The sequence below is a fragment of the Gopherus flavomarginatus genome, chromosome 24 (assembly GCF_025201925.1).
Source record: "Gopherus flavomarginatus isolate rGopFla2 chromosome 24, rGopFla2.mat.asm, whole genome shotgun sequence".
In the NCBI taxonomy this organism is placed as follows: domain Eukaryota; kingdom Metazoa; phylum Chordata; order Testudines; family Testudinidae; genus Gopherus; species Gopherus flavomarginatus.
In genome coordinates this window covers 2,467,310-2,490,737 of record NC_066640.1, presented here as the reverse complement: position 1 = coordinate 2,490,737, position 23,428 = coordinate 2,467,310, and the positions used below count along the sequence as shown (strand labels likewise).

The window sequence follows — 23,428 nt, the reverse complement described above, 5'->3', positions numbered from 1 at the left end:
GAGAGTACAGATAATCTAGAAAACCTCAAACATCCTAAATGCAGTGCCCCTAGCTAGCTCACCCTTCCCTTGGGAGTCCTTGGAGGTCCTCTTTATTCAGGGGAGCAGCCTTCCGCTTTGGGCCCTACATGCAGCTCTTCTCTTCAGCTGTTTTCACTAGCTAAAGCTGAAGGAGCATCCTGCCCTTTTTAACCTTCCAGGCCTTTTGTCAGGTGACCACCTGGTCAATCCCAATAAGTGATCTGATTGCTAGGTGTGGTGGGGTGTACAACCCCCCCACTGGGCAACACAGAGTTAATAAACTAATGCATCAGGTATAATAGACCAGGGGAGGCTAAGCTTCTCCCAAGCCAAGCCCTGGCCCTGCCCACTCTGCCCTCTCCCCAAAACTGGTGCCAGCTCAGCTCCAGCCAGATACTAGCAGGCGGTTGGGGCCAGCAAGCAGCCTGGCACTGGGTCAAGCAAGCAGACCAGGGCTGTTCAGAGGGGGCTTCTTCAGCCGTGGGCTCGGGGCTCTGGCAGGCTTTGGGAGGATCGGACTTGGGCAGAAGGGACGGGGCCACATGGCTAGCCTCCCCAAAGCAGGGGCTCATGCACTGTCCATGTCTAAGGGTGAAAGATGTCAGAATTAGAAGGAAGAGCTTAAAAGTGAGAAGCCCAACCCAGTCAGTGGCACACTTGTGAGAAGAGTAGGTCTCCAATCTTCAGCTCCTGGAGCAAGGGCTAACTAAAGATAAAAACTGCTCAGCTGATCACTGCCTGGTGACCCCTCCCAGGAGGGAGGAAGGGAGGACCTGTTGTGGATCCACTTGTGATGCCTTTACACTAGCCAGTGAGCCTAGTTGGGAGAACTTTACCACATCTGAGGGGCAATTGGTTTGTGTTTATTGACAACCCCTGGAAGGGGTGGACTATCTGGGGCTCAGCCCTCCCCCTGAGCCTCTTGTGACTGGGCAGGTATACAGGAACAGCCACATACCCCCAGAGCAGAATGCTGGTGCAAAGGGACCTTGTACTGTACAATATGGTCAACTTGCTACTGATTTAAAAGTCATTGGCATATTCTTAAGAGGACAGATGTAAATAAATTGAAAACTAAATTCTTTCCAAAATAGTTCTGACATAAAATTGTTTTCCTTTGGTTACTATATTAAATAATAGTTGTGTAAAGACTGATGTGTTAATGAAAGATGATTGGTACGTGGCTTATGAAAAGTGTTAATATTGTAAGTTAATGGCAATTTCCTGTGTATGCTAACACTTAATACTGTTTGTTGCTTCTTATACAGCAGATGTGGCGTGACTTATGTTTTTCTGTGTACTCATTATTTTAAATTACCTTCAGTGAATTTGGCATAGATGGGTAGTACAAGATGCTATACGAGTGTATTTAAAGAAAATATAGGAAATATTGAATCCGAGAACTAATATGTGATTGTGCAGTTTGTATCATGATACATGCACAAAGTGGAACTGAGGTAAGGTTTGTTATGGACAACTTTAATATTAACTCTTTAAAATATAAATTTGTTATGCACTGTTAAGATTGCAGGGTTAAAGTGTTTGTGACTGTATAGTTACATTATAAAGATAAAGTTGAACTGATATCAGTGATTCAACTTCTTTATGTGTGAAAAATACAGTATAACCACCCCAAGCTCATAGCCCTTATTCTTGGAGTAATGAGTGAATTTCCATTCACGAGCTCCACATGGCCCCCCTGGCTCCCAAGAAATCTGCCACAAGTTGGCTTCCTGCTACTATCCTGCTCCCAAAGTTTCACACCGTGATTCCAACTCCACCTCTCAGCTTTGAATTCCCATGGACTTTCTGAAGATCAGAGGACCTGCGATGAACATTAGTGCATTAAATGGTGTCCCTAGCCTCTTTGCCAGAAGCTGGGAGTGAGTGACAGGGGATGGATCACTTGATGGATCACCTGTTCTGTTCATTCCCTCTGGGGCATCTGGCACTGGCCACTGTCGGGAGACAGGATACTGGGCTGGATGGATCTTTGGTCTGACCCAGAAGGGCAGTTCTTATATTCTTATTAGTGCAGCACACGCCATCTAATATGGATCTTGTAAGGTCTAGAGCAGCTCCTGTGACCCCTTTAAAAATCTGAAGGGAGACCAGTCTGGTGTGGGAGCTAGGAAGTAGGCAGCAGATAATCAGGAAAACTGGCTGTGACTCATAGACATGGGAAGGTATCAAGGTCTGTGTGGCCTTGGAAAGTCATGCAGGAGCTCTCAAAGAAGCAGTGGCAGTCAGGCCACTTGATGCATTGTGCAATTGATTGAGCTCATTACCATGTGCCAATATGTGTACAAAGTTGGGTTCCGTGATTCTGCATCACTTAGATCAAAGCAGTTCTGTTATCTGGGGGAAGATGCCACCATGTTCTGTGTTTGTACAGAGCTAAAAGTTTATTAGAGAACTGGGCCCTGGTCCATGACTGGTGCTCCTGGTTCCAGTGCAACACAAATAATAAATATGCCTTGGTGGGTGTGATAATTATGTCACTTTCCTCTAGGTGGGGTGGGGTGGGGTGTGGAATTGGAGATGAAAGGTCTGATGTTTGCCTGGGAAGATCCTACTGCTGCATGGGTGAGCCAAGGAGCATGTGGAAACCTATACCACCATGGATTATAAACTCTTTGGGGCAGGGACAATCTGTCCCTGTATGTTTATACAGCATCTAGCACAATAGGGTCCTGACCTTGGTTGGGACTTTTAAGTGCTGCCATATGACAAATAATAAACTGAAACATGATTTTCTTCTGCAGACGGGTCTGAGCAGTTTCAGATACTCCCGGGTAAAGCTGAATGACTGTCACAGCAATGACTTCTCTGGCAAAAAAAAATGGCCTATATTGTGCAAGGTGCTGTACCAACAAAGCAGCAGACAGTTCCTACCCTGAAGAGGTGACAATCTAAATAGACTAGAGAGAGACAGAGTGGGGACCAGGAGAGGGAACAACATGAAGGCATCAAATGATATGTTAGTTCCACATCTTCAGGGGGATGGATTTATTTAGGAAGGGGTCAGCTAAATGGGAAGGCAAGCAAGGTAGGGGAGAGGGGAAGAGGAGCAGGGGTGGAGTGAAGCTGAGGTGAAGGGACTGTGAGGGAGGGGAAGGCTTGAAGCAAATAGCCTGTCAGCACAGGGCAGTAGAAAGTTCTTTACTGCCCCAATTGTCCCTGCTATGGCAGCTTCTGCTGCTTCCGGATAGAACCTCTGGCTGGCTGGTTCCTCTCTGCAGTTTTTCGCCCAACTAAGAACCACCTGGGTCCTAGTGCCTCCAGAGTATGACAGTCTCCCCTGTACAGTTGTGGGTCAGAGGAAGAGTGTTCCTGTCTAGGCTCCATTTTGCCCTCCTCTCCTCCCACCACCCCAGTGCAACAGTCCCTGGTTTGGTTGCTTCTGTAGCTGCTTCTATTGACTGGAGTCTCATGAATAATGGACAATGATCCCTTGCTTTCACAGACCTTGGGAGGCAGGCTAATCCTCACCCACAGACAACCCCCCAACCATAAGCATATTCTCACCAACAACCACACACCGCACCGTAACAATTCTTACTCAGGAACCAATCCATGCTAGAAACCTCGATGCCAACTCTGCCCACGTATCTACACCAGCGACACCCTCACAGGACCTAACCAGATCAGTTACAGTATCACTAATTCATTCACCTGCACATCCACCAATGTTACACGCCATCATGTGCCAGCAATGCCCCTCTGCTATGTACGTGGGCCAAACTGGACAGTCCCTACGCAAAAGGATAAATGGAGACAAGTCAGATATTGGGAATGGCAATACACAAAAACCTGTAGGAGAACACATCAACCTCCCTGGCCACACAATAGCAGATGTAAAGGTAGCCATCTTACAGCAAAAAAACTTCAGGACCAGACTCCAAAGAGAAACTGCTGAGCTTAAGTTCATTTGCAAATTTGACACCATCAGCTCAGGATTAAACAAAGATTGTGAATGGCTAGCCAGCTACAAAAGCAGTTTCTCCTTCCTTGATGTTCACACCTCAACTGCTAGAAGAGGGCCTCACCCTCCCTGATTCAACTAACCTCGTTATCTCCAGACTGATTCTTGCCTGCATATTTATATCTGCCTCTGGAAATTTCCATTACGTGCATCTGACAAAGTGGGTATTCACCCACAAAAGCTTATGCTCCAATACATCTATTAGGGTATGGCTACACTTGACATTTCAGCACTGATTACACTGAGGCTTTACCTGACCATCCTGGCTAATTGCCATTGATGGACCTATCCTCCATGAGCTTATCTAGTTCATTTTGGAACCCTGTTATAGTTTTGGCCTTCAGAACATCCCCAGGCAATGAGTTTCCACAGGTTGAATGTGCACTGTGTGAAGAAGTACTTCCTTTTGTTTGTTTTAAACCTGCTGCCTTTTAATTTCATTGGGTGACCCTTAGTTCTTGTGTTATGTGAAGGAGTAAATAACATTTCCTTATTAACTTTCTCCACACCTGTCGTGATTTTATAGATCTCTATCATATCCCCACTTACTCATCTCTTTTTCAAGTTGAACAGTCCCAAACTTTTTAATCTCTCCTCATACAGAAGCTGTTCCATACGCCTAATAATGTTAGTTGCCCTTCACTGTACCTTTTCCAATTCTAATATATCTATTTTTGAGATGGAGTGACCAGAGTGTCACTCGGTATTCAAGGTGTGGGCATCCCATGGATTTATATGAAGGTACTGTGATGACAGGTGTGGACTGCATGGGTGCTCTGGGGCTGGAGCACCCACGGGGAAAAATTAGTGGGTGCACTGCACCCACCAGCAGCCAAGCTCCCCTCATGCATTTTGTGATTGCAGAGCCATTGGCCATTATCTTTGAAAACTCATGGCAAATGGGGAAGGTCCCGGATGACTGTAAAAAGGCTAATGTAGTGCCCATCTTTAAAAAGGGATAGGAGGAGGATTTGGGGAACTACAGGCCAGTCAGTGTCACCTCAGTCCCTGGAAAAATCATGGAGCAGGTCCTCAAGGAATCAATTCTGAACACTTTGAGGAGAGGAAAGTGATCAGGAACAGTAAGCATGGATTCACCAAGGGCAAGTCATGCCTGACTAACCTAATTGCTTTCTATGAGGAGATAACTGGGTCTGTGGATGAGGGGAAAGCAGTGGATGTGTTTATTCCTTGACTTTAGCAAAGCTTTTGATAAACAGTATTCTTGCCAGCAAGTTAAAGAAGCATGAGCTGGATGAATGGACTATAAGGTGGATAGAAAGCTGGCTAGATCGTCGGGCTCAAGGGGTAGTGGTCAATGGCTCCATGTCTATTTGGCAGCCGGTTTCAAGCAGAGTGCCCCAAGTGTTGGTCCTGGGGCTGGTTTTGTTCAGTATCTTCATTAATGATCTGGAGGATAGCTTGGACTGCATGCTCAGCAAGTTTGCAGATGACACTAAACTGGGAGGAGTGGAAGATACGCTGGAGGGTAGGGATAGGATACAGAGAGACCTAGACAAATTAGAGGATTGGGCCAAAAGAAACCTGATGAGGTTCAACAAGGACAAGTGTGGAGTCCTGCACTTAGGATGGAAGAATCCCATTCACTGTTACAGATTAGGGACCGAATGGCTAGGAAGCAGTTCTGCATAAAAGGACCTAGGGATTATAGTGGATGAGAAGCTGGATGTGAATCAACAGTGTGCCCTTTTTGCCAAGAAGGCTAATGGAATTTTGGGCTGTATAAGTAGGGGCATTGCCAGCAGATCAAGGGACGTGATCATTCCCTTCTATTTGGCATTGGTGAGGCCTCATCTGGAGCACTGTGTCTAATTTTGGGCCCCACACTACAAGAAGAATGTGGAAAAATTGGAAAGAGTCCAGCGGAAGGCAACAAAAATGTTTAGGGATCTGGAGCACATGACTTATAAGGAGAGGCTGAGAGAGCTGTGATTGTTTAGTCTGCACAAGAGAAGAATGCGGGGGGGGGGGGGGTTGATAGTCGCTTTCAACTACCTGAAAGGGGGTTCCAAAAAGGATGAATCTAGACTGTTCTCAGTGGTACCTGATGACAGAACAAGGAGTAATGGTCTCAAATTGCAGTGAGGGAGATTTAGGTTGGATATTAGGAAAACATTTTCACTAGGAGGGTGGTGAGGCACTGGAATGGGTTACCTAGGAAGATGGTAGAATCTCCTTCCTTAAAAGTTTTTAAGGCCAGGCTTGACAAAGCCCTGGCTGGGATGATTTAATTGGGAATTGGTCCTGCTTTTGAGCAGGGGGTTGGACTAGATGACCTCCTGAGGTCCCTTCCAACCCTGATATTCTATGCCCCGCCCCACCTCCTCCCCCTCCCCTGAGCGCGCTGCGTCCCCACTCCTCTGCCTACCTCCCAGCACTTCCCGCCTAGCCGCTGCCAAACTGCTGTTTGGCAGCGTCAGCACTCTCCAGGAGGGAGGGAAGGAGCAGGAACGTGGTGCTCTCGGGGAGGAGGCAGAGAAGAGGCAGGGCTGGGGCAGGGATCTGGGGAAAGAGTTGGAATAGGGGCAGAGAGGAGGTGGAATTTGAGCGGGGACTTTGGGGAAGGGGTTGGAATGGGGGCGGGGCAGGGCCGGGGTTGGGCTAGGGCCTTGTGAAAGGAGTGGAGCAGGGGCGGAGGGAGAGGGGGGTCAAGCATCCATGGGAAAGAAGAGATGTCGGCACCTGTGATTATGATATTTTCTGTCTTATCTGTCCCTTTCCTAATGGAGCCTAACATTCTGTTGCATATGTGTTACTATGTTGGGAAAATGTAAAAATATTAACTACAGGTGTGTGAACGTGATTGGACAACTGAACAATACTCTGCTCATGTTTTATGACGATGAAGGCCTATCAGCGTCTAAATAGTGTTATGCAAAGAGAAGACCATAGGTCTGATTCACTTACAATAATTAGTTAACCGTAGCTGTTTTCAGAGTAGCAGCCGTGTTAGTCTGTATCCGCAAAAAGAACAGGAGTACTTGTGGCACATTAGAGACTAACAAATTTATTTCAGCATGAGCTTTCGTAGCTTACGAAAGCTTATGCTGAAATAAATTTGTTAGTCTCTTAAGGTGCCACAATTACTCCTGTTCTTCTTGTAACTGTTTTGAAATTATTATGGAACCATAGTAATGACAGCGTAGTTCTTGTGGTGAGACAGTTTCCATTTGGTGCAGTTTTAATTAGTAAATGTAAGTATTTATCAATTTGGACTGTACCCCAAAAAACTGATCCAGGGATAAGGTTGTGCTGTATCCACCAATATCAATATAAGGTCATTTCAAGAAAATCTCTTCCCTCTATGGAATAAGCATACACTGTGTGAATACACAGTAGGCTCCAAACTGAAGAGCAAAAGAGAGCGCTTTGTGTAAATATGCACTACAAGCTCTGTGACAGTGCAGTGGTAAAATACACTGCAACCTGCAGGCAGCTGCTAGTTTCCAGAAACAAAGACAATTGAAATCAAGTAAATGAAATACTTTACTTCAGTCTAATTTGGAAAATATATCTAAATATAAGATTCAAATTGTTTGGTAACAAAATGTATTGATTATAAATGATCAATATTGCCCATAAAAACTGAAATACAATACAAATCAAATCCTGCCAAGCCTTGAGCTTGACAAGTTAGTTTTTCTAATCTTTTTAAGACTGTACTCTCTATGGAAGACTGTCTTCCTCTGTGTTTGGAAAACAAGCTCATTTAAAGCCTGACAACAGTATAAATAAACCAAGTCTTCAAACATTCTCTGGAACGTCTCTCTAAAGTGGCCTGTCTAGGAACTACAAGTTGTAGTCATCTGTCCCCGCTGCAAGATAGGCAGGCTTAATTTTATTACTATTTAACACTAACACTGTGGCAGCTCTTAGAAGCCAGCCAGGCCAGATTGCTGGGCAATATACAAACACGTAGAAAGTGACAGTTCCTGCCCTAAAGTGCTTGCTGTCTCTTCAGAAGGTCATGTAGCTAATTTTGGAGTAATTTGTTATGAATATTTGAAATTTCACTCCATGAGTGAGGCAAATAGCCCTGCTGAAAAAATATAGTAGCTTATGGCATTAAGTCTGTGAGCATTGCCTTTCTAGCCTGCAAGGTGTGCTGGCACAGCCTCTTCCTTAGCTAAGGCTTGATAAAAAGTATACTGAGTCAGTGGGAGACTTGTTCCCTTGGCTTCAGTGATCTTTGGGTCAGCTCTATCCATCTGTGACTTACTGCTATGAAGCAGTGCCTAAAGAGGTGAGTTAATGATGGGAATCTTAACTCCGTAAAGGTTCTGACTTTCGTGCATTTAGATTCTCAACCTTTGGTGTTGCATTAAATAAACACAAGCCAGAAAATCTAGAAGTGGCCTGGTGAGTGATTACCCCATGCATGTGCTCTGCAGAACTTGTAAAATGCTTTGAGATCCTTCAGGCTGAGAGCTGCTGTACAAATGTAAGTTATTGTCCTGAGCTTGATTGGCTGGATTGATGTCATAAAGCACTATAGAACTATTATCTTCATACTGAAAGGGCTCTCCTCAATTGCATGCTCATTCCAGGTCCGTACTATTCTTATGAGTTTGAGTTAACCAGTGTCCGGAGACCTGAAAATTCCAGGTGTATTTTCCTGCAACTTCCATTTTTGTTTCACTGTAGTAATCTCCTGATGGGGATCCCTCCTTTGTGTGTTACTGAGTACATGTTTGTAACAAAGTTTAAAAGACGTATTAAAATGTGTGTTGGGCGCGGCCAGATATTTCTTCAAATGCTTTCAGAGTATGATGCTGTGGGTTAAGCCAGATGAATCATGTTGCTGAAGCACGAGAACAGCTTGTTGAAGCTATGCCCCTGAATCATTAATCACAGCCCATAAAACTCTCTGCAGCAGTTTGGGACCAGTGTTTGTAGTTGGGTTAAACCAGTTCTGAAGCTTTGTGACCATAGGACTGTCTGGAAATACACACATGTGCACATGCTGGAATAAGAAAGAGGAATGAACCAAAATCTCCTCACCCCAGAATGTACATGGCAACAGGTTGCTATAGGAATCTGCAAAAACATGGTTTTATGAGAACCTGCCTGGAACTACCCCAGCTCCATCAGTTGCACAGGGTGGGAGGTGGTGATGACCATTTCAAAACAGCCTTCCCCTCTTCAGAAACCCAAAGGCACAGGGGTCTGTGGAAGAATCTCTAGAATTTGACTTTCACCAGAGTCTGATTTTTATCTTCTGTACCGTGTGTGTGTGTGTGTGTGTGTGTGTGTGTGTGTGCAGCGCTCCTACTGTCACACTGCAGCAAAAAGTGCAGCCCTTTGTAGTGTATTCTTGAATTAAACCGTGTTAAGATGGAGTTTAAGGTCGAGAGCAGAGATTTTATGAAATTACCAGTATTTTAGGATAAAAAAAAAAAAGGTTAGTTGTAATTATTCCAAAACACAAGCATCAGGAAATCCAGTTATGGTTTAACTTCAAAGCTATCCAAGCATATTGAGGTAGGGAAGTGCACAATTAAGGCACTTGACTCTGCTCTATAGTGACACCATGCAGTAGGGGGAGAAGAATTACTTGTGGTTTGTTCACAGTGACTCTTACAGTGTGCTGGGTGAGTTAATGTTACTGGAGCTTAAACATTTCCCTACTTTATTGTATTCAGGTGTCAAATCTTGCTTGCTTTATTCACACAAATGGGACTGATCAAATGAGTAAGGCAAGCAGGATTTGGCCACTAATCACCACTGTAACATTGCCTGAACGTAGAGTTTGTTTCTAGTATCGATGCACTAAGGTAGCACTCTCCACTCCCAAAATACAGAAGAACTGCATCCAGGTAAAGTGGGGTGGGGGTAGGAGGAGAAGAATTACTGGTGGTCTGTTCACAGTGGCTCTTACAGTGTGCTGGGTGCTGTACAAAGGGAAGCTCGGTCCCTGCCTCAAACAGCTTTGCAATAAAATTAATAAACAAAAAGGACTTATCTGAGAACCACCTAATCTCACTGTATATGTGTGAGAATTCTGAAATCCTCGGCATAACTCGCACTGCTAAGCTGAATTTCTAACACACATGGTTTAGCCTTTGTAAAATCTGAGGGAGCTCTACAAACCAAGCCAGTTTTGCTGCAGATCTGTTCAAGTGTTGAGTATACGAAACTCCCATCTGTAACACTGTGGAGACCTTTATTCACCCTCACAGAACAGCTGAAGAGATCTTATTTTGTAAGCTTAAAAAAAAAAAATCTCTGGGCAGACAATGAGCATGGAAAATTCCAGCTGCTAAGGGCTGTTAGAGAAAGCTATGGGTGACTGAAAAGGAGGGTGTGTTTTTTTTTTGAAAACAGGACTTGTCACTCACCCCTGGCTCTTGCTCCTTGGTGTTCCCATGATAGGATTGGGTTTGGGTATGACGAGCTGTCAAAATTCTTGAGGAGAGTGAGTGTGTAGAGGAGGCTGAGGTCCTTAGGAAGTCAGGAAAGGGATAAACTTGGCTTTGCATGCAACATGTTCACCTGTGTATGGAATTGGAATTGGAGTGCACTGGAGATGTTCTCTTTGGACTTCAGTTATTTCCCCACTAACTGTAACTGCGAAATACTAACTGCTTTTCCTTTCCGTTTATTGGACGGCATTAGTCAGATACATATTAAAGCAGTGACTTCAGGCTACACCCTGCCATGAACCATGTTGGGAAAATCCCAAATATTTTGTAACCGGCCATTTCCTGACAGACTGTAGTGTGTGTCGATTCCCCTGCAGCACAGAATAGAGGCAGGGGAGTGGGGAAGATTCTGTGCTGCATGTATTTCTGCAAGATGCAGAACATGGAAGAAATGCAGTGTTAAATATCCTCAGGATGTTAGGAGGGAGTACAGGGTCTTGTGCAAATGCACAAAGGGGCATTTTTCTCCCGATTTAAAACAAAAAAACACGTGTCTTGGCTGAGCAACTCTAACTGACCTTTCCAGGAAGAGCATACATTTTTCACCCATTTAGGTAAAATAGATTTTAAGAACTTAAAAGAATGCATTTTTATTATTTGCAAAGCAGCTGGTTTGATAATCATGTAAATGATATTATCTATGATGGGATTTACTTTTTGCTTCTTTATACTCTGGGAGATCCTGTGTCTCTCTTTTAAAAGAAAAAAAAAAAAAAGAGAGCAAGAGAATGTTAAAGACATATACTTCTAGTCCCAGATGCAGTCTGTCAAGAGGTAGAGGTGAGTTGAGTGAAAGCCAAATCCAGTTCACATTAAAGTCTGTGAAAGGGCTCCTGTTGAATTCAGTGGGAATTGGTTGGGCAGTGGTGCAGGAAGATAGGTCTCTAGATAGCTGTCCAAAAATAGTTTTGCTAAACAATTCAAATCAGAAATGTTAGAAAACTGTTCATGAGTTCCCTATTGAGGGCCTTTGGTGTCCGACATTTTCCAGTAATGCTCAAATGAGGTTCTTGTGGATTGATCAGTAAACCAGAGGTGTGTGTGTGTTTATGAGGACAGCGAGTAAATGAATTATTTATGAATTACTCAGAATATGATTAACACACAAGACTTTCTGTGAATTGAGGGAGCCCTTTGCTAACTGTTGTTGCCTACCAAAGGGAAGTCAGGTAGAGATGCGGATTTGCTCCTAGATCTGTTCAAAGGCAACAGAGCCATTCTGAAAGATACAGTTTTCCACTGTGGGGGACTTACTAAAGGTGGTGTAAATTCCTGAAAAGGAAAGTTCATCCAAACAAGTTATTCCATTTTTAATCTTCTGAATAAGTCTTCTTAGAATCTCCTTAATAGTCGTGCTCTCATTCTTTCTCTGCATGTTCAGCCAAACATGTAACCAGGTAACAGTCTCTCTATTATTTTTCTTTGTTTTAGTCTGATTTAGGCCCAGCTGTGACTATAAAACTATGCTGGTTCATGGTCCTGGCTGACTTCCATAGTGCAGAGATTTGAAAGCAAAACAATTTCACTTCAGTGTAATCGGTTATTTCAGGATCTCTCATAGGTCCAGAGCCCTTCCTGGATATGCCAGTCAGCTGCCAAACACTGACTTGTCCCAGCAACCACCCACCCCTTTGAACAACCTCTCATCTACACCAGCCATGCCTGACACATTTTATGCTATTCTGTGTCCTAACCTGCCAGTGTTTGTGGCAGGATTTATTGACTGAAAGCTTATTGTTTAAGCAATTTATTTGCACATATGGAAATTAGTTTTTTAATTTGCACACAATAAAACACATGGAGCAGAACAAAACTTGACAGCTATGGAGGAAATTGAAGGAGTGCAGGGGTGTGGAGATCCAGGGGTTTGTGGAAGGCAGACTGAAAAGAAGCAGAATACAGCTTAGGAGGTGCAGAGGAGTAGGGGCGACAGATGGAAAATGTGAAAGGTGCAGTATTGGAAAGGAAGTGAAAATGTGGGGGCAGGTAAACATAGACTGGAGGCAGGACACTGTTAGTGAGCCTAGAGGGGGATGAGAGTAAAGAAGACAGGGTGGGCTGGAGAGGAGGACAGGAAGGTCGACGGAGTAGTGATAAGAGAGGTAGAATGGCAGCTCCCCCTTTGCAAGGGCGAAGGAGTGCCCTCCAAGAAGCCAGAGGGGTAACATGTTTTTGCATGTGTGTCACCTTGAGTTTTGACCCTGAAATGTTTACACACTCACACACTGAGGGGGTGGTCCACTTAAAGTCTGGGGTAGAATGGAAGGAGGGGGGCTTTAATTAGACAATAATGTATGTTAGTGTGCCTTGTCTACATTATATCACACATTTAGAGGGTAGCCGTGTTAGTCTGGATCTGTAAAAGCAGCAAAGAGTCCTGTGGCATCTTACAAACTAACAGAAGTTTTGGAACATGAGCTTTCGTGGGCTGCATCTGACGAAGTGGGTATTCACCCACAAAAGCTCATGCTCCAATACGTTTGTTAGTCTATAAGGTGCCACAGGACTCTGCCGTTTTTACAGATCCAGACTAACACGGCTACCCTTCTGATACTTGTCTACATTAGACTTTTCAAATATGTTAGCTAACACATGCTAGCATCACACCTTAAATCCTAGTCTAGACAAGGCCAAAATGGCCCCATGAGGCTCCCTGGTTAATGTCCCATCATTTCCATGTTCAGTGTGCTCAGTTTCACAAGCTAGGATGGCTATTCTAATTGTGGGTACTGTGAACTCTCCCTGGGGAGCAAAATCCATAACATCCTCCCCAAAATAGATGAAAAGGCCACTTCATCTGGAACCTCAATTTTATGTTAAGGCAGCCTCACAAAATTCTGCTTCTACGTCTCAAGGACAAGTACAGGCTAATAAAATATCATTAATGGCTTTTCTTTATCACAAGGGTGGACAAGTCAGTTTTGTGCCTGGGCCAGTAAGGACAAGTGTGCAAGGCTTTGTTTAGGGTTCCAGTTCCCATGTATGTAGGAGGACAAGGTAATAATAGCACAGTTAGTGATGCTGAGGCCAGAGCAGGATCCTAAATGACTTGGAGTCAGGCCCCCCTTCCTCCCTTTGCCCACTGACTGCAGGTAACTAATTCTGTGTGACAGACTTGTAGAGCAGTGTAAGAAACAGCACGCTGCGGGAAGGAGAGTCTGATGAGTGCTGTATGCCTCAGGAGAAGGGGGAGAGGCTGGTTGTGCGAGAAGCTAGCTGGAGCTTGAACAAGGAGTGAAATGGCTTAGAAACCTCTTCATCGGCTTTGTCTCGTTTTGTTCCAGGCCTATCATGACTCTGAGATTCAGTCTCTGAAGGAGTAGGTGCTCTTTGTTGCCATGACGACAGGCGACTGCTGCCACCTACCTGGCTCATTGTGTGACTGTCCAGGAAGTGCTGCTTTGTCTAAGTCAGTGGAGGACACCGACATCGGGCGACCACAGTATGTCACCCAAGTGACTGCAAAAGATGGCCGGCTGCTCTCCACAGTGATCAGAGCACTGGGAGCACAAAGGTAAAGGAACGTTGCTCGCTGCTTGCGCTGGGCTGCATCAGCCTTTTGCTCTTAGCTATTACTATGTAACCCTTCTGCCCCTCTGAGTTGGCAGCAACAAGGGCTGGGTCCGTATCGAGGGGTTCCGTTTCAATAACACAATGCAAAACCGGCTTGAGCCCCCACCCAGTGACCTGGGACAATTACATACCACCCCCCCCCCCGGGCGCCTCTAGGAGGCAATACTTCTTCCCCACTCGCAAGCACGGAGTCCGAGTGTAGCAGAATCCTTTTAATAAAGGAGGGAAACAATGCGGCATCACATTGGAGAAACACCACAAACAGGACTATAACACAAACCATAAGCAAAAAAAAACCCACCTCCAAGTATGTTTGGCAATGTCCTTTCCCCCTTAAGGTCTTAAGTCCAATCACTCCAAAGTCCAACAACCCAGAAGTCTCTGTCTCTGGTCAGTGCCACCCCAGAGTTCAAAAGTTTATCTGCAGAGTTCCCCCTGCCCCAGCCTGGGTGGAAATGGGGGGGCATACACAGTGTGTTAAGGGGCACCTTATGTGGGCCAGGGGGCAAACTGCTCTGCTTCTCCGTGGTGTTCTGCTGCAGCTTTCACCACGACTGGCTCCACTCCACCAGCTGTGCCGCTCCTCCAGCAGACCCGCGAGCTGCTCCAGCCGTCCCCACAAACTGCTCCACTCTGCTCACTGTTCCGTGGGCTGCTCCAACGTGCTGCAAACTGCTCCAATCTGCCAGCCGCTTAGCGATAGATCTTCAGGCTCCCCGACTAATTTACACAGCACTCAGTGATCTCAGCTCAGCAAGCTTAGCTCTTTTAGTGATTTCGGCTTGTAGCAGGGGAGCCCCAGTGCTGATGCACCATTGGCCCAACGTGAATTCAGCTCAGCAGCCTCTAGCTGGACTCCTAAAGGATTCAAAATTGGCTCTGCTCTTCAACAGTGGAGAGACAAGGATGTGCAATTGGTGTTCCAAGCCCTCAAAGGGGGCCCATACCATCAGGTTCACACACCAGTCCCCAACCTCTCTCTCAATTCACTGGGTTTTGGCACCCATGTCCCTTGTCTAGCAAGTGCTACCTAATTGATGGTGAGACCTCTCTGTCATAAAGCAGTCTCATAGTTCCTTATTCACATAATCAGGGTGACAACACTTTATTCCTCCTGCTCCAATAACAAAGAAATTGGGGATCCTAGAACTGTCAAAATAACCATCCCAGTCTGCCGTGGGCTATGCTGGGTGGGGTGGGTGTGCCAATGCAAATACCTGAAATTTTTTTCCACACTCCCCATAATTCACCACCAGAGGTCAGGGTAGAGCTCATCCTGACTCTGCTTACATCATATCCCAGCCCATTTGCCCAGGAGCTTCATGGTAAACTAACATTGGAGATGATATCTGTTTAGCCAGATTTGTCCAGGGAAATAGACACTAAAATGGAACCTAATACTAATCAAATACATACAATTAATTAGGCTCTCAAATGTCCATTGCATCCTAACCAGACTACCTAGTGCTGATCAAGCCTAAGCCGTGTGTGCTACAACTGGCATCAGCTGGGGCTGCAGTGAAGGTGAGACATCCACCACCAAAAAAGCCAGGAACTAGGCTTACTGTCATGATTATTTAAGCACCAAAGACATAAGACAAAATACAGTCCTTGCTCCGACAAGCTTGTGATGTAAAAAGTGCACATGCAGACTGTACAATGTCCTTTCTCCCCAGCCTACTGGAATACCAGGGCACTTATATCTGGACACCATGATTTATTCAGATATAACTAATGTAGGATTCTTGTATATTTAAATATCCCAGCTACTCACAAAAATGAGCAGACAGAACAGAGGGTCAGTCTGATGTGCCTGGGAGTCATAGAGGGTGATGTGTGTCAGTTGAATCTAGCCAAGCTAGTAAAATTTAAAGCAGTATCTTCATAGAGCATTTGCCAATTCTTTTTTCCACATGTGATTTCCAGTTTTGTCCTCTGAAGACGAGATTGTGTCTTAGTAGACCTCCAGGATTGTTGATTCAACAAGCAAATGGCAGCAAAATGTGCTGAAACTTTTTTGGTTGAAAAAAGCTCCAATAAGCTGGACAGTTTCCCTCTGCAGAGAACATTGGCCTCATATTCAACTCAGCTAGTGAGTTGGTCAGAGATCTTAGTTTCAAATCCTACCTGAGTGTCAGTTGTTCTATTCAATTTCAAATCTATCCATAAACTACGAATAAAGAATTGATGAAGTGTGGAAAATGGTGACTCTGTGAATATGTGGAAGGAAGAGCTAGACACAGACATTGATGAAGGCAAAACAGAATGCTTTATCTAACAAACCTGGAGCAGAATGGTGGAAGTGAGACTTGAATTTCTTTTCTTGGGGATTGCAATGGGAGTTCAATTCTGCAAACAGGCCATCTGGGTTTTATGGGCCGGGATGTAGGAAGTCTGGCCTATTAGTCAGAGAAGAAATAAGCTCTAGTGGACAGAGCAGGCGTCCAGAGTGGGGAAGGAAATCAAGGATCAGCATCAGAGTCAACTGCCAGGTTCCAGAGCCATGGGTCAAGCCAGAGTCAGAATCAGGAATCGAAACCGAGTGCCGGAGCCAAGGTCAGATGCCAAATGTCAGAGCCAAGGGTCAAGCTGGAGTTGGAGCGAGGACTGGTCCATGAGGATTGGAGGTGAGGCAGGGAGGAGCCAGGAACAGGAAGAGAGGGAAGAATCAAGCATGGAGCAGGAGCACAGTGGGAACAGGAACGAAGGTTGGGTAAGGCAGGAACAGAGTTGGGTGCAGGAAGCAGGCACAAGCAGGGTCCAGTGCAGCCACAACAGGAAACCACTTTGTTGCTTGGACAAACTTCCTATTCCTCCTCCTTGTTTAAATAGCGTAATTGGATCAATCAGTGGAGCCAAGTAGTCCAAGAAACAGAGCTCCCATGGGTGGTGCCCTGACTGGGGCTATTGCCCTAGTAGCTTCTCAACCCACCTAGTTTCAGTAGCCGTTGGATGGAGGCCAGGATGTGACAGTTGTCTGGGGACTCCAATGCCTGGGTTCAAGATCTGGGACATCACATCACCCCCATTCTTATGGCAGCAATGGGATGGTTCTTGTGGAATGTTCTTACAAATTCGGGGGCATGGACGTGTTCAGCAGGCTCCCAGGAATGCCCCTCAGCCCTGTTACCTTCCCAATCAATCAAATGCCACAGCTTACCCTATTTGGTTTTAGAATTGAGGACTTCATGGACAATATACTCTTCATGGTCCTGCACACGCATCGGAATGGGAGGTGGCTGGGTCCGGTGCGGAAAAGGGTTAGTCACATATGGCTTCAATAGGGACGCGTGAAATGCTGGGTGGATTTTGAAGGAACGAGACAGGTAGAGTTTGAAGGTGACAAAGTTGGTCTGTTAGTAGATTCAATGTGGGCCAAGGAATTGGTGATTGAGTTTATGGGATGGTTTGTTGGTATGGAGGAGCTCTACTGAGTGCCATACTTTATGGCCTACAGTGAATTCAGGGCCTTTTTGTTGCCATTGGTCTTCATATCACTTGTTGTCCTGTTTGGCTTCCTCAGGTGGGTTTTTAGCTCCCTCTGAGTACAATGGATCAGTTGTACCCGATCTGAAGTGGCTGGAGTAGGGGAGGTTAGGGGTACTTAAGGATGGAACTGGGGATGGAATGTGTAGTTTGCAATAAAAGGGCTTCGTCCTGTGGAAGCATGTTCAGTGTTGTTATATGTGAGCTCTGCATAGGATAACAGTGAGGACCAGTCATTCTGTATCTCTGGAGATACTGCTCCAGGATTTGGTTCACTCTTTCTGTCTGGCCATTCGTTTGCGGATGATAAGATGAAGAAAGACAAGAGTGTACTCTCAGCAATTGGATGGCCTCCTGCTGGAAGCAAGTCATTAACTGAGCACCATTGTCAGAAATAATGCACTCGGGGAGTCCAGAAGGCAGATGACCTGGCTTCCATGTATCTATTGGGTTTCTGAGCTGGTTTCCCTGTAGCTGGGCAGTCTCCTCGAAGGAAGGTAACCGGGTACAAGACACAAAGTGGGCCATGTTCATGAGATGTGTGATAAATGAAGGTGGGGGGTAGCTCCCTGTTATGGACATCCAGTTACCCATAAAATCTCTCTTAATAGCTGTTCTCTACTTGCTTTACCTGTAAAGAGTTAAAAAGTATTACTGCTTTGCATAGGTAAAAGGAAGTGAGTGGGCACCTGACCAAAAGAGCCAATGGGAAGGCTAGAACTTTTTAAAATTTGAGAAAAATCTTCCCCTTTGTCTGTCTGTGGTGGTTCTCCTTGGGACAGAGCAGCAATACTGTAAGAAACTTTGGGCCAGATATGAAAAATCATTTGTATCATATCTAAAAATTACTTATTTAAAACCCCAGAGATGTAATTAGATCAGGAAACGTCTAGAAAGATGCGATTAGGTTTATCTTTTTTATTTCTTTATGGCTTGTGGATTCCTCTGTGCTAACCCCAGGTCCTTTTGTTTTGTTTGTAACCTTTAACCTGCACTTCAAGAAAGCTATTCTTGATGCTTAATTCTTGTATTTGCTCTTTTTATATCTACCTATAGCCTGAGCTTTCCAATGTATTTATTTATTTTCTTTCTTTCGTTCTTTCTTAATAAAATTTACCTTTTTTAAGAACAGGATTGGAGTTCTGTGTTTTAAGAGGTTTGTGCACATACTTTTTTTTTTTTAATTAGCTAGTGGCAACAGCTGTTTTGCTTGTTTTTTTTTTTGTTTTTTTTTGTTTTTTTTTCCCCTTCAGCTCTTCCCCGGAGGGGAGTGAAAGGGCTTGAGGGTACCCCACAGGAAGGAATTCCCAAGTGTGCCTTTCTGGGTTCTCAAAGGGGTTTTGCACTTGGGTGGTGGCAGCATCCACCCATCCAAGGTCAGAGAAAAGCCGTAACCTTCAAAGTTTAATACGTGCCTGGAGTGGCCAGTATTAATTTTTAGAGCCCTTGAGGGCCCCCAACTTGTCCACTCGAAGTGCCAGAGTGGGGAATCAGCCTTGACATGGTAGCAGAGCAGTGGGATCATTTTGAACCAGAAGCACAGACCTCGGGATTTTAAAAGGACACATTTTTCCTTTTGGCAGCCTGCAAAGCCAGAGCATTTTTTTTTTTTTTATTTTTTTTATTTCTTTTCTTTGCTGGCTGAGGGGGAACTGGCATGCAAAGGTTTCAGCCTACCAAGTCAGGGAGCCCAGCAAGCAGTTTATTTTTTTTCTAGCTTTGTGGCAACAGGGCAGCCCTGTGCATGAGGTTGCGGTTGGCCACCAAAACCCTAGAGCAACCAGTCTTCCAAAAGTGATACACCATGGAGAAGACCGACCCAGATCAAGCCCAGATATCCAGCTCCATGACAGAAATGCAGGGAGGGGATAGAGGACCGGGAATTTCCCAGGGGGAAAGGGTCAGCCCTCCCTAACCTGAGATCCCACTGCCAGGATGGAGGGATGCCCTTAACCCAGGCTGAGTTCTAACTGCGGAAGACAGGAATTTCTTCCTAGAGATGAAGTGCTTGGAGGTGGAGCACTTGGAGGCTGAAGTGGAGGAGAAGCGCCTGGAAGCGAAGGAAAGGAATGAGATGAAGTGCTTGGAAGCGGAACTGGAGCTGAAGCGCTTAGAGCTGGAAAAAGCTAAGCTGGCTCAACCAGGTAGCCCTAGCAATCCTCCTCCAGGTACCACTCCCCATTCCAAGAAATTCCCCACATACAAGGTAGGCGATGATACAAAGGCCACCTTAGAAAATTTTGAAAGATCCTGCCTTGGGTACAACATCCTTCCAGACCAGTATATGGTGAAGCTGAGGCCACAACTCAGTGGGCCCTTAGCAGAGGTGGCAGCTGAAATGCCTAAACAACACATGAACGCATACAAACTTTTTAAACAAAAGACCAGAATTAGGATGGGGCTAACATCCGAGCATGCCCCTCGGCGATTCAGAGCCCTAAGGTGGAAACCAGATGTGACATTTTCCTGACATGCCTACCACATTGTAAAAAAAATTGGGGTGCCTGGATGTTGGGAGCAAATGTTGAGTCTCTGGAATATCTCTCTCTCCTAATACAAATGTTGCAGTTCTTAGAGGGTGTGCCTGAGGAGATAGAAAAGTACATCCTAGATGGGAACCCCAAAAGTGTAATTGAGGGTGGGGAGATTGGAGCCAAATGAGTGGAGGTGGCGGAGAAGAGTGCTAGTAGCAGTTGGTGCAGATACCAGAAGGGGCAACCCAAAATAACACCCCACCATCAAAGTCAGCCCAAGGCCCCATCTCATAAGGAAGAGCCCTCCACACAGCCAGGAAAACCCCAGATGCCCTCTCGTCCTACCACCCTACTCTCCAACCACCCAACTCGCCCAGCCCACAATCAGCTGGGCGATGCTTTAAATGTAATGAGCTGGGGCATATGAAGGCCGACTGCAACTCATCACCCCGGGGTCCCACCGAGAGCCTTCAGGCCCAGAGGCCTCACAAATACCCCCAGAGCGAAGGGAAACTGTGAGTGTGGGCGAGATGAAGATTAATGTGTGGAGAGACACTGGAGCACAGGTGTCAATTATCTGCCAGTCCCTGGTAGACCTCAAATTCATCAACCCAGAGGCCCAAGTGACAGTGCAACCCTTTAAAGGCAAGTCTTTTAACTTGCCTACAGCCAAGTTGCCTGCCCAGTACAAAGGCTGGTCAGGAATATGGACTTTTGCAGTCTATGACGATTATCCCATTCCCATGCTGCTGGGAGAAGATTTGGCCAACCATGCAAGGCTAATAAAAAGGGTGGGGATGGTCTCCCGCAGCCAGGCTAAAGAGGCCTCCCTACATAACCCCATTCCTGTGCCTCCTACATGGACCCAGTCTGTGTCCCTTGATACCACAGGCCTGGGGACCCAGCCAGAGGTGGTGGAACCAGACCCCAGACCAAAGTCTATGGCAGCAGTTGTAGATCCAGTTCCTGGGACCCAGCCAGAACTAGCCCAAGGATCAGAGCTGGCGGAGCAGTCAGCACCAGAGCCCATGATTGCAACCCCACCAGAGTCAGGGAAGCCAGCACCAAAGGGTGCCACAGAGCCTGCGCCTGCAGCAGCAGCAGCAGCTAAACCAGCACAAGAAGCTCAACCAGAGCCTGAAATACAACCTTGCGCACCAGCGGAAAGCGGTTCACAATCGATGGAAACACGCCCATCACCTGCATCGCTTCCAGTGGGTCCAAATCCACAACCCAGCGAAAAACTAATGTCTCCAGCATCAAGGGAGCAATTCCAGGCAGAGCAGGAAGCAGATGAAAGCCTCAATGGAGCTTGGACGGTGGCACGGAGCAACCTACTGCCTCTCAGCTCTTTCGATAAGTCCAGGTTTGTTGTAGAAGTAGGACTGTTATACAAAGTAACCCTTTCTGGTGGGTACAAGGAGGACAGGCATCCTCAGAGACAGTTGGTACTTCCAACTAAGTATAGGGAAAAGCTCTTGTGCTTAGCCCACGATCACCCTAGTGGCTATGCTTAGGTGAACAGGACCAAAGACTGTTTGAGGTAGTCATTCCACTGGGAGGGAATGGGCAAGGATGTTTCTACCTATGTCTGGTCTTGTAAGGTGTGCCAGAGGATGGAAAAGCCAAGACCAGGTCACAGTCCCTCTCCAGCCACTCCCCATAATTGAGGTTCCATTTCAGCGTGTAACTGTGAATATTCTGGCTCCTTTCCCTAAGAAAACACCCAGAGGAAAGCTGTACATACTGACCTTCATGAATTTTGCCACCAAGGCTAAAAGCATGAGCCAGGCATTGGCAGACATTTTTGCCAGGATAGATTGGCCATCAGACATCCTTATGGATTCGGGAACTAACTTCCTGGCAGGGATCATGAAATGTCTTTGGGAAGCTCATGGGGTGAACCACTTGGTTGCCACCCCTTACCATCATCAAACACATGACCTAGTGCAGAAGTTTAATGGGACTTTGGGGGCCATGATACATAAATTTGTGAATAAGCACACCAATGATTGGGACCTAGTGTTGCAGCAGTTGTACTTTGCCTACAGGGCTTTGCCACATCCCAATTTGGGATTTTCACCCTTTGAACTCGTTTGTGGCCACAATTAAGGGGCCATTACAGTTGGTGAGGCAGCAATGGGAGGGGATTACATCTTAGAATCATAGAAGATTAGGGTTGGAAGAGACCTCAGGAGGTCATCTAGTCCAACCCCTTGCTCAAAGCAGGACCAACACCAACTAAATCATTCTTCTCCAGAAACTAGATCAGGAAATGTCTAGGAAGACGCGATTAGGTTTATTTTCTTTTATTTATGGCTTGTGGATTCCTCTGTGCTAACCCCAGGTGCTTTTGTTTTGCTTGTAACCTTTAACCTGCACCTCAAGAAAGCTATTCTTGATGCTTAATTCTTGTATTTGCTCTCTTTAAATCTACCAATAGCCTGAGTTTTCCAATGTATTTTCTTTTTTTAATAAAATTTACCCTTTTTTAAGAACAGGATTGGAGTTCTGTCTCTCTTAAGAGGTTTGTGCAGATGTGTGGTTTTTTGTTTTTTTAAATTAGCTGGTGGCAACAGTTGATTTCTTCCCCCCCCCCCCCCTTAGCTCTTCCCCAGAGCGGGGCTGAAAGGGCTTGAGGGTACCCAACAGGAAGGAATTCCCAAGTGCGCCTTTCTGGGTTCTCAAAGGGGTTTTGCACTTGAGTGGTGGCAACAGCATCTACCCATCTAAGATCAGAGAACCTGTAACATTAAAATTTTAATACAAGTCTGGAGTGACCAGTATTAATTTTTAAAATCCTTGCGGGTCCCCACCAGAGTGGGGAATCATCCTTGACAAGGTGATTGACAATAGTTAAGACGGCTATATCTCTATTGTACTCAGGTAGCTGCACGATTAAGTCTAGTGAGATGGGCAAGCCCACAAGGTTTGTTGTGTGGCACCTTAGTCAGACATGTAAGTCACAGAAGGCTGCATGTGCTTGTGAGGCCACCAAAAGAAATAGGAGGCCAGGTACTATGTTTTGGAACAGCGAAAATGCCTCGCCAAGGGGGAATCATGGCACATCTGCAGAGCTGCCACATGGGGACTGCCAGGGGGAACATATATGCGTCCCTTCACAAAGGTCAGTCTGTCTTGGAGCTCATGCACTTCCTGGTCAATGGCTTCTTGATCATCGGGGAAGTCCCACTGGCAGAGGCTGAGCAGATTAGGACAAACTGGTCCGGGAGCATTGTCACACTGAGGAAGTTATGAGACTTTAGGATGTAGAAGATCTCTTGGTCGGGTTTCTTCTGGTCAGCATAGTACTCCACTTTTTGGGACAGGGCATCTGCTTTGCCATTCCCACCACCTGCATGATAGGAGATTGTAAAATTAAAATGGGAGAACAACAGGACCCATTGGAGCTATCTGTGATTGAGGGCTTTGACTTTCTATAAATA

The 23,428-nt window shown here is 45.7% G+C and overlaps 2 protein-coding genes across 5 annotated transcripts in view; one reads left to right on the top strand and one right to left on the bottom strand.

The window, feature by feature from the left end:
- LOC127040025 (potassium voltage-gated channel subfamily V member 2-like) overlaps positions 1–3,297 on the bottom strand; it is a 346,324-nt gene extending 343,027 nt beyond the window's left edge. Inside the window, exon 1 of the mRNA XM_050933762.1 lies at positions 3,284–3,297. The gene's annotated coding sequence lies outside the window, so the exon portion shown is untranslated. The remainder of the gene's footprint in view (positions 1–3,283) is intronic.
- The window catches only part of MARCHF2 (membrane associated ring-CH-type finger 2), a 77,891-nt gene that overhangs the window by 7,088 nt on the left and 47,375 nt on the right, over positions 1–23,428 (top strand). For 3 of the 4 annotated variants that reach the window (XM_050933820.1, XM_050933818.1, XM_050933821.1), the window contains exon 2: positions 13,734–13,963. In XM_050933820.1, the coding sequence (XP_050789777.1) occupies positions 13,788–13,963 (176 nt within the window). In that variant the 5' untranslated portion in view covers positions 13,734–13,787. Of the gene's footprint in view, positions 1–11,124; positions 11,230–13,733; positions 13,964–23,428 lie in introns of those variants that run through there. The other variant, XM_050933819.1, reaches the window with a different exon arrangement.